This window comes from Drosophila albomicans, chromosome 2R (assembly GCF_009650485.2).
Source record: "Drosophila albomicans strain 15112-1751.03 chromosome 2R, ASM965048v2, whole genome shotgun sequence".
Taxonomy (NCBI): Eukaryota; Metazoa; Arthropoda; class Insecta; order Diptera; family Drosophilidae; genus Drosophila; species Drosophila albomicans.
In genome coordinates, this window is record NC_047631.2 from 11,410,614 (window position 1) to 11,421,016 (window position 10,403).

A 10,403-nucleotide genomic window follows, 5' to 3' on the forward strand; every position below is an offset into this window, starting at 1 on the left:
GATAAAACACTATTAACTGAATGCATTAATATTCCCAAAACAGAATATGCAAGTAGACTTATATTAATTGGGGTAATTTTATTATTCAACTGTCTATAAGATAGCTAAATAATGTATATTCAATACTGTATAAAACTATATTAATATTTGGAAATTTGAATGATTGTCCATTTTCTACGCCTATAATCAATAATAACTTATAATCTTAGAAAAGAGTTTAACTTATTAAATGTTTTTGTTGGTAACGTAATTATGCGCCTGCTTTGCGCGAATTCAAGTCGCATGCTTTAACTTTGTCAATTGTCACTGCACACTAGCGCCAAGGTTGTCAATATTCTGAACTAGCTTCAAGATACACAAAAGTTGCGCGCTAAGTTTTATAGCACCTAGCTTTTTGTCGGGATTTTAAGTATTTCTACAAATATCCCCCAGAGCGCGCCACAGTTTCTATTAGATTACAGTGGTGGTCAAAACATTAGTACACTTAGCTTGCGTCTGTTAAAAAAAAAGGTAAATAATGTAGATTCAAGAAATATCAAATAATAAGTAATATACGCATATTTAAAATGTACAAACCTACATTTAGTTTTAATTAATTGCAATAGAAAACTTTATTTAATTTCAATAAATTATCGATTTTCAAACAAGAGTTCACTATTTATTCCACTAGAGTGCGCCAACAGCATATGAAATAATCGAAACCCGCAGTAAGTTGGTTGTGTTATCGAAAGAACAGCTGTTGCTAGAAATTAAACTCGCATTGCCGCTGGATAAAGCACGCTGAGAAAATGATGCAACAAAGTAAACGCATTGTAAGTTAAATATATACAAATTTGTTGTCAACATATAATTATCATGTAAATATTTAATAATTTGTGGATTTGCAGTTGACGCCATTCCTGCAGGGACTCAGGAATTTGTCTACACGCGGTGCTGCCACAAGTACATCAAGCACAGCACCCGCCAAAATTGAAAAAAGTGCGTAATTGATCGAACAGGGATATATTATTTCATATGCTTACTTAATTTATTTGTTTAAACTGCAGCTGTCAACAACGTAACCATATTAGGGCGTGTGGGCGCAGATCCACAACTGCGCGGCTCTCAAGAACATCCAGTGGTCACATTCTCCGTTGCCACTCACACCAACTACAAGTGAGTACTAAACAAAGTGTAAATTCAACTCGATTTTTAATAATCCTTTGACTATACAGATATGAGAACGGCGACTGGGCTCAGCGCACAGACTGGCATCGTGTAGTTGTCTTCAAGCCAAATTTGCGTGATTCCGTGCTGGAGTATCTGAAAAAGGGGCAGCGCACAATGATCCAAGGCAAGATCACCTATGGAGAGATCACAGATCAACAGGGCAACCAAAAGACCAGCACCAGTATCATTGCGGATGAAGTGGTCTTCTTCCGCGACATCAATAACTAACATAGCATATAACCAAAAAAAGATAATCCAACTAATCCTATAGTCGTAAGAACAAAAGTTGAACTTGGTTTGCATTTAATTACATACCCATACGCATATGTATAATATTCATAAAACTTGAAAAGATAATGCTGTGACTAGGATTTATTTATAGTATATATCGTTGATGACATTGGCCATCGTTAAGGTGCATTTGGTAGTTAGGCTGCTAATCTGCATTTGTTTAGTTATTTGGTCATAGCTGTTGGTCACATCTTTTGTCATCGACTCCAGTTTGTTTATTTCTTGCTCCATTAAGACCAGAGACTTCCGATGATAGTCTATAATCTTTGTGATCTACGGTTGCAAATATGCCATAATATTCGTATTTCGTCACTTTTTTAAAGTTCTTACCATATTAATGGGCTCTAAATGGGAACCAGCCTCAGTATTAAAACGTTCAATTTCAGCTTTAAGTAAATTGGCCTGAGCTGCGGAACGGTCTGCGGAGAGAAGCAACTTCATGAGAACCAAAAAACAGCTATGTTTGAACGGCATTGTGTTAAACTTTGGACACTTCATCGGATCCATGTACATTGCCTCACAATGCGAGATAACTCTCTCTGCTTGAACTAATTCGTTTTCATTCTCCATCAGCTCCAACTCCAGCTTATATACACAGTCCTTCAATGTCTCCACAAACTGGTCGATAAAAACAAGCTTACAGCGAAGTTGTTGTACATATGAATATTTTATCTTATAAGAAAGTCTTATACTATTATCTCACTTGTTTCCCATTCTCTAAGCAGATCTTTTCTTGTTCGCGTATAAATTTCAATTTTGTTTCGAATTGATTTTCGAGTTCTTTTGTATCATCAATTAAAATAGTAGATAGCATGTCGAGGTATAAAAAGGTCATGGGATCCGTTATGCAAGTATCGCCCATGTTAAATTGTTTTAAATAATTTTAAAATAAGTGTAATTTTGAACTTGATGATTTTGTATAAAAAATACAATCAAAATTGAGGCTGCTTAGGTGGAAAAGCAGTCAGGTATGAAATGCAAAGAATAAGGGAGTTTCAAATATTAAATATAAGATAAGATTGCTGAGATTGCACTGTGTGGATCGATTAAAATCAATGTAATTGATTCATAGTTTTAAAAATCTCTACCATATCCATTTCCGACGGGAGTTCTCTATCTAATCAAGCGATCCACGTGCTGTTGCATAGAAATAGAACGCAGCTGTGATGCTGATGTATGGTCCTCCTTTATTGATTGCTTTGCCCTACTCTTATCGATAATGAATTATGTCACATTTAGAGAGCTAAATCGACCAAAACAACAATAACAAATTCAGCAGATACTCAAACAGAACGATCCGCACTCAATCGCAAAGCTTTTCAGCACTCGTATGTTTGTAAAGCGAGAGAGCGAGCGACGGAGCAGCTTGTTATCGCTGTTTGATTGTTTGCTTTCATGTGTGAGTGTTATTCAGTCGCGACTCGAAGCGATTCAAATATTCAAGACTTATTCAGTTGGCATTTAGCTTTTTGCCAGTTCGGCGGCGCTTGCAAAAGTCTCAGCGCATCGTGTTCGAGCCCGATCTCGCTTTCGATTCAGATTCGGTTGAAAACTGAAAGTAAACCTCCACAGAAAATGCAAATTGTTAACTATTGACACCAATTATACAAACAATTTAAATAGTACAAAAAGTTATATCCATTTGCAACAAGTTTTTAGGAATCTTCAAAGCTAAAAATGGCCGTGGATTATGTTTTAGAGGAGCTCATGGGCAAACTGGGTAAGTATTCCGTCATGGGAACAGAGAGCAGATCAACAGTCAAAATTAAGTGTGTTGCCAAGTTGTCAACAAGTCGCCTGTTCTTATCAATTGGGCTTATCTGTCAGCAATGCTGACTCTTATCGGTCCGCTGCGCCAACTTCCGTTTATCCTCATAAGTGCATGCAAAATTCAGTTATCCACCTGTCAAGCTCTTATCACAAAAGCACGCGTTATCAATTTAATTTAGATGCAGATCTAACGATTACATTTCTACGCTAATTTTGTTCGTGTTGTTTTTGTTTTCTTTTTTTATTAACGCTGCGACGTTTGTTTGTCAGGTTTGCCGCCAAAGTTAAAAGCGCCGAGCTAATACAATTTTAATTACAGCTTTTTCTAATTTAATAAATATCAAGGTTAGCTAAATTGACAGACACAAGTATGACAGTTGTGATAGCCGTAGATTGTTACAATTTGCGAATATGACGAGCACTTGTACAGTGAATGTGATCGACATTCATCTGAGGCAATACATTTACGATTGTTTCTTTAGAATATCAGTTAATACACACTTAATAGGTAAGGCCAGCATCATTGTCACGAGATGATCGTAATATGCTAGGTAGGGTGGCGAAACGGTGTATTCAATCAATTCACACGAACACACTAGCTTACACTCAGACTACTCAGACTCGTGCATTAAATGCGATCACTTCGAAAGGTGCTATGAGAGTTTTCTTTGTATGCTAAGCAGTTGTATTAACTAATGCAAATATTTAATGGCATGTCAATAGTTCCATATAATTGATCAAGCAGCCATCACCAAATACACACGTAGTACAGTATATACAATAAAAGAGTACAAAACATTTTGAATTGCAGTCTATAACTTTTGTGTATTAAATGCGGCAAACGAGTTTCTCATGCGATGTCAGCCCACGATCCAGCTAAGCTGCAAGTGCTACTGAGATTAACGACCGCATTAGCAACTTTTTCTTAACAGTAACCACATTTGCACAGACGTTTATATGCACATACTATATGTATATGTATGTATTGTATTTGTATTTGTATGGTAATCACACACATATGAATATGACGCTAAGAAATGCGAAAGGCCAAAAACAGGTTTCTCCTCGGTTTCATTTCTAATGTTATAATTTCATCACTGTTGTTGTATTTTAACTTTTTTGCCGACAAACTTTGCTGTTTGTCGCGTGCGGCTTTTGCATTATAGCATGGTGAGCTGCATAGTCAAGGCAGTGTTTTAATTATTCGCTTAGTTCAAGTACTTTACTCACTTCTATGTAACGTGATTTTTATGGGGTTTTGTGTTCTTCTGTGCCCTTTAAACAACACGCTTCAACTTTGATTACTGTCGGAAATGACGAAACTTTTTAACTGACCATAACATCAGGCGACCTTCAGCATTTGTTTTCTTGTTGTTGTGTGTTGAGTTTTGCAGACAAACATGTCGATAAGAACGATATTAAACAAAGTCCAATTTTTTTGGGCTATCGATGAGGTTGTCTAAGAGATACCCCAAAGGTTTCCACCACGTTTTCGCAATTGTATTAGACTACCACATAAAAAAACATGCTCGATAAGAAATGCCTTCCTGATTTATAATTATTATCGGATCATTATGAAATTTGTTTATTTGTCATACTTTATGATATAACTTATAAATTCTAATGTTGTAATCTCAATCTTTAAAGCTATGCCTTTAATTATTAAGGGATAAGTATTGCAAAATATAATATGGCAATAAAAAAGTATCTTAATGCTTGTGATAGCTAAGCTTTTGTTTATTCAGCAATTTAGCAGCATATATCTCGTAGGATAAGTGCTGACTTTTGCAAACATTTTTGGATTTCATCGTATAACAATAAGTTTTTTAAGCTTACAGAAAACATATGCACACCCGTATTTCTATTTGCACAAACTATTGTTGACGTGAGTTAATTGTATAATTGAAATAATTATGGTCTAACATGAGTTATGGAAAATTTGAAATCCATGGCCCAACAAAAGCTGCTTATCCAACCCACAACAGCAGCAGTTGTGCTTAATTCTTTTGTGATATATTCGGTTCTATGCTTTTTGCGGCTTACGTTAAGTTTTGTAATGTGTATGTAATTACAAACTTCATAATGTGCATCAAAAAGCAAAATCAACAACAAACAAAATCAATGCCATTAGAGCCGCAACAATACCCATTGTGCCCCACATGGTAATGAAAAACAAAAACTAAGAGTGAAGTGCACTTCACTATTTCATTATGTGTATAATTTTATGCAACAAATTAGCAACTGAAAGGGATAGCACACTTGTGAGTTATAAAAATAAATTAATTCCTAAATTAAATATGTGATTTTATTAGCGAGGTACAAAAAAGTTTCAAGGATGTAAACTACAAAATGTATTGTACGTATACGTATTGTAAAAAGTAAATAAAAACAAAGGTTTTTACTTGGATACAATTTATTTTTAGAAGCGAATTATTGACTAGAAAATAAAGGAAATCGTGTAGCAAGCAAGTGTGATATGCTTATAATTAAAATATTGTGCTATAAATAGAAAACAAAAGTATTATTTACTTGTGATACCTTCATTAAATATGGTTCGAAAATAAATGTCCGAATTTAATTCTAAGTCATTTTCAATTCGTTTAGTGTTTTGTTTACGCTCAAGATTGATGAGCTTTATTGATTGGTATGAGAAAGATATTTAATATCGGGCATTTTTTTAGTTCATGAATCATTTACGGTATCATAAAATGTAACAGATAATCGATATACTCCATTTATGGGTTACAGTGTATCGCAAATACACGTTTTATGCCATGTTTGATTAGTTAAACAAACGATTCATGTGCCGTATTTTGTTCAAGGACCATTTGGTAACAAACTGCTAATACTTCGGCAACAAATCCCACAAACAAGCCATAAATTTATATACTATATTACTTACACATATAGTAGTACTTGTACTCATATTTATGTCGTGGGAGTAGAGATTGTCGAAGAGTGGGAATGAAGCTCAGCTAATCCGTTATGATTTCGACGTCAGCTTATTTATTGCCGTTTGTTTTCGTTTTCGTTTTCATTATCGTCACTTATCGATCGCAGGTTGTGTCATTCTGATTATGTATATGAGACGTAATTGAATTTAATTAAAGATTGTCGCCATGACGAATTGGTATTAATTAAAAAATTGTCTGTTACAGTGTCGGATCTCTCTGACATAATACTTATCGCACTTATTGTGTGATCTAATCAAAGCAGACATTTTTCGAAAAGTTTTAAACATTCCTAGACGATTGTATCACGTGACATGACAAACTCGCACTTGCTCTGTGTAGCACTGTGTAACTTTGCCCCGCCCAACTGGGGCATGAATTGAACGATTTGTGCACCACTAATCAATTGTAATTGCCGATTGAACATTGGACCGTTCACATGTGTCAAATATCTAGGCGACGCTCAAAGAAATTTACACAGTGTCTGCCCTTGCAGGCAACGAGATCACAGAACAACAGTCTATGCAAAACTTTGTCATAATCAATTCAGTGCAACAAGCCACCATACCATTTCATTTCAAGCCTCAGTACTCGGTTCCAGTAATTCGATACGTCAATAGACCACTGTGAAAAAAAAAACAAAATAATAGCGTAGGCAAATATTTCGACGCGTATTTGTATGCCTTTCAATTGAAATCGAATTGAATAAATTCTCCTTGATTTAATTGCAATATCTATTGGTGTGACGACAATTCCGGCGGCGGCGGCGTCAAATATGCCAAGCTACGCCCATCATCGCACATTCGATAACCCAATTTGGCAATTTCAATGGCTCCATTGCTATTGATAATCTATTATTATCTTTATATCCACTGGCCGAACTATCAAGCGGTAAGAGCTAACGGGCTGAATTTTATTATACCCGCTACCCATAGGGTAGAAGGGTATTATAACTTTGTGCCGACAGGAAATGTATGTAACAGGTAGAAGGAGGCATCTCCGACCCTATAAAGTATATATATTCTTGATCAGCGTCAACAGCCGAGACGATCTAGCCATGTCCGTCTGTCCGTCTGTGTGTCTGTCCGTCTGTGTGTCTGTCCGTCCGTCCGTATGAACACCTAGATCTCAGAGACTATAGGAGATAGAGCTATAATTTTTTTTCGACAGCATTTGTTATTTTTGCACGCAGATCAAGTTTGTTTCAAATTTTTGCCACGCCCACTTCCGCCCCCGCAAATCAAAAAAATCGAATAACAAGCGTAATTTTAAAGCTAAGGTTGTGAATTTTGGTATATATAATAACAACTATAGTAGTTATGATTCCTGAAAATTTGATTGCGATCAGATAAAAATTGTCGAAGTTATTAAAGAAATACTTTTGTATGGGCAAAAACCCCTTCTTACTAGGGGTCTGAGTTGCTTTGGCTGACAATCTGGTATATTGAGCCGTCCATGGTATATTTTGAATGCGGTACTATATCGATATACCACATATGTCATTTGGTATATTTTTAGTGTATTTGCAGTATATTTGGTATATTTTGAGAATAATACCGCAAAATATATTGGCTTTAATCAAATTGGGTAGCGGGTATCTCACAGTCGAGTACACTCGACTGTAGCTTTCTTACTTGTTTTAGTGTCAACCAGTCACATATTCGAATTGGATAAAAGCTTAATTGGCCAAAGCAAGCCAAATAAGCAGCTGAATCATCAAATGAATTCAGCAAGAAATGTTGGCGCCAATTTTTAAATGCTTCATCGACGATTTATTCGAATTTCCAGCTTTGTTTATATCTTTTTAAACATTCAATAATTTATTAATTAGTGTTCTAAATATTAAATGATTGCTATAAATAAATTATCGTTGATGTGTAAATTTTGCTATAGAGTTTTGAAAGTTTAGTTTATAAAGTTTAGCATATTAGCATATTAATGTTGAAATTTAAAATATGTACAAAATGTTCAGGATTTTAAATTATCTATGGTTTACCTTAGGTTTATTATATGACTATTTGTTAGTCTAATCTTACCTTAGAAAGTTTGAATCTCCACTTGAAGCTTTCGATGTGCAACTTTCAAAAATATTTTACATTGACCTAGACGAATTAAATTACAAATAAAACTTTTTTTATACTACTTCTATTAATTATAATTGATTATCAATTATAACTCAAGTGCGACAATTAAAATCATAACTTAATTTAATCTTATCTCAAATAAATATTTTTGACATACCTCTTAAGAAAGCAACACTAAATCATTTAATTATGTTTTAGGTGAATTTGGCAAATACCAATTCTTCCAGTTCTTCCTACAAGTGTTGTCGGGTCTGACAGCCGGTCTGCATATGTTGTCACTGGTGACTGTTGCCGCAGTGCCAGAACACCGTTGCTACATTCCTGGCGTGGACAACAGCACCTTTTCACAGGTGCCATGGAATTCGAGCGACATTCTGGAGCACATTCCGCTGAAGGAGAGTGGCGAGCTGGACTCGTGCCACATGTACAATGTGAGTGCTGGCGACCGCAATTTGATTCCCTGCGAGAAATATGTGTATGACACAACATACTACAAAACATCGCGCACCATCGACTGGGACTTTGTCTGCGAACGTCGCTGGATGGGTTCCATCATTCAGACTGTGTTCATGTTGGGCGTCTTTACGGGCGCTGTGACTTTGGGTGGCCTCGCCGATAAGGTTGGCCGCAAAACTGTCTTCTGCTGGTCTGCTCTGCTGCAGTTGATCATCGGTGTGGGTGTCGCCTTCATTCCCGAATACTTTTCTGTTATGGTGGCTCGCTTTTTGTTGGGCATTGTGGGCTCAGCAGGTGCTTATATCTGCGGCTTTGTGCTGACCATGGAGCTGGTGGGACCCACCAAGCGAACCGTGTGCGGTATAACTTTCCAGGTGAGTTAAATCCAGATATTTCTTTTAGGCAACTTTACTAACGTTATTCCACTTTTAGGCTGTATTTGCTGGTGGCATTATGCTTGTGGCTGGGTGGGGCGCCATTATCAAGGATCGCACATGGCTGCAGGTAGTCTATGGTCTGCATGGCTTGCTCTTCATCGGCCATTGGTGGCTGTTGGATGAATCGCCACGCTGGCTTTGGATGCAGGGACGTGCTGCCGAAGCTGTTGAAATTGTCGCTAAGGGATTGCGCATCAATGGCTCGGGTATTAGCGTCGACAAGGATTACTATGTGCAAAAGGCTAAGCAGCAGGCAGCCGTGGAGGAAAAGTCCAGTGCCGGGCTCAGTGATCTTTTCCGCACTCCAAACTTTGCGCATGAAGACTCTTAATGTTTGCCTCTGCTGGTTTGCCAACTCGATTGTCTACTACGGACTCTCGCTGAGCGCTGGCAAGCTGTACGGCAATCCCTACTTTATACTGTTCCTCATGGGTCTGGTGGAGTTCCCCACCTACATCACTCTGGTGTTTGTCTTGGATCGCTTGGGACGTCGGTCGATCACATCCACTTTAATGTTGGGTGGCGGCCTCTGCTGCATTATAGCTGCGTTTATTGCTCAGGGCAGCACACTCTCCACCAGCATTGTTATGCTGGGCAAGCTGCTCATCGCCGGCTCCTTCGCTGTCATCTATAACTATTCGGCGGAACTGTTTCCCACCGTGGTGCGCAACTCGGCCATGGGCTTGGGCTCAATGTCGGCTCGTCTATCGGGCGCATTAACGCCACTGATTACCCTGTTGGGTGATTCATTCGATCCCAAAATTCCGGCCGTGCTATTCGGCTTGGTGGCCTTGCTTTCCGGCTTCTGGGTCATGTTCCTGCCAGAGACAATGAACAAACCCATGCCAGAGTCGATAGAAGATGGTGAGAACTTCGGCAAGGGCGACACCTGGTTCAGTCAATGTGCTGGTCGCAAGCCGCGCCAGGACAGTGTTTATCCCGATGATCCGGAGCAAATGGTGCCACTCAAAACCATTGAGAGTAAATAGGAAATGCCAAAGTTTTTTTTGTTTTATTTTGTTAAACATTCTCATACACGCACACACACATTCCATGGTTGCTTCTGCAGCGACTTTAGTTAAGTTTCAACCTGTTAATAAATTGAGAAATTTGAAAGTTGCCTGGGCCAATGTTATAACATCCAAGTGCAGCATTCCTGCACTCTTGGCCTCAGTTTCTCGTCTACTCTTGTTTTTGTAAAATTC

The 10,403-nt window shown here is 37.7% G+C and overlaps 3 protein-coding genes across 3 annotated transcripts; 2 read left to right on the forward strand and 1 right to left on the reverse strand.

Annotated features, from left to right (window-relative positions):
* Positions 1-705: 705 nt before the first annotated feature.
* LOC117575964 (single-stranded DNA-binding protein, mitochondrial) lies at positions 706-1,566 on the forward strand. The gene is made up of 4 exons (XM_034260442.2): positions 706-812; positions 888-978; positions 1,047-1,155; positions 1,215-1,566. The coding sequence occupies exons 1-4, from the start codon at positions 789-791 to the stop codon at positions 1,435-1,437; spliced, it is 447 nt and encodes a 148-aa protein (XP_034116333.1). The 5' UTR covers positions 706-788; the 3' UTR covers positions 1,438-1,566.
* Positions 1,567-2,474, reverse strand: LOC117573316 (uncharacterized). Its single transcript, XM_034256424.2, has 3 exons — positions 2,204-2,474; positions 1,831-2,136; positions 1,567-1,773 (listed from the first exon to the last, which is right to left on the reverse strand). Exons 1-3 carry the CDS (start codon positions 2,360-2,362, stop codon positions 1,582-1,584), a joined length of 657 nt encoding a protein of 218 aa, XP_034112315.2. The 5' UTR covers positions 2,363-2,474; the 3' UTR covers positions 1,567-1,581.
* A 464-nt stretch (positions 2,475-2,938) lies between these two features.
* LOC117573807 (organic cation transporter protein) lies at positions 2,939-10,314 on the forward strand. The gene is given in 4 exon segments (XM_034257218.2): positions 2,939-3,220; positions 8,504-9,135; positions 9,194-9,508; positions 9,510-10,314. Coding segments are annotated over 4 exon segments (1,668 nt in total). The 5' UTR covers positions 2,939-3,177; the 3' UTR covers positions 10,188-10,314.
* Positions 10,315-10,403: the final 89 nt, after the last annotated feature.

Bases quoted from the DNA above. Each gene is read 5' to 3' on its own strand.
- LOC117575964 (XM_034260442.2), top strand. From the start codon at position 789: ATGATGCAACAAAGTAAACGCATT. The intron at 813-887 runs GTAAGTTAAATA...GTGGATTTGCAG, and splicing joins TGCAACAAAGTAAACGCATT to TTGACGCCATTCCTGCAGGG. The intron at 979-1,046 runs GTGCGTAATTGA...TTTAAACTGCAG, and splicing joins ACCCGCCAAAATTGAAAAAA to CTGTCAACAACGTAACCATA.
- LOC117573316 (XM_034256424.2), bottom strand. From the start codon at position 2,362: ATGGGCGATACTTGCATAACGGATCCCATGACCTTTTTATACCTCGAC. The intron at 2,137-2,203 runs GTGAGATAATAG...CTTCGCTGTAAG, and splicing joins GCTTAGAGAATGGGAAACAA to CTTGTTTTTATCGACCAGTT. The intron at 1,774-1,830 runs GTAAGAACTTTA...TTGCAACCGTAG, and splicing joins ATTTAGAGCCCATTAATATG to ATCACAAAGATTATAGACTA.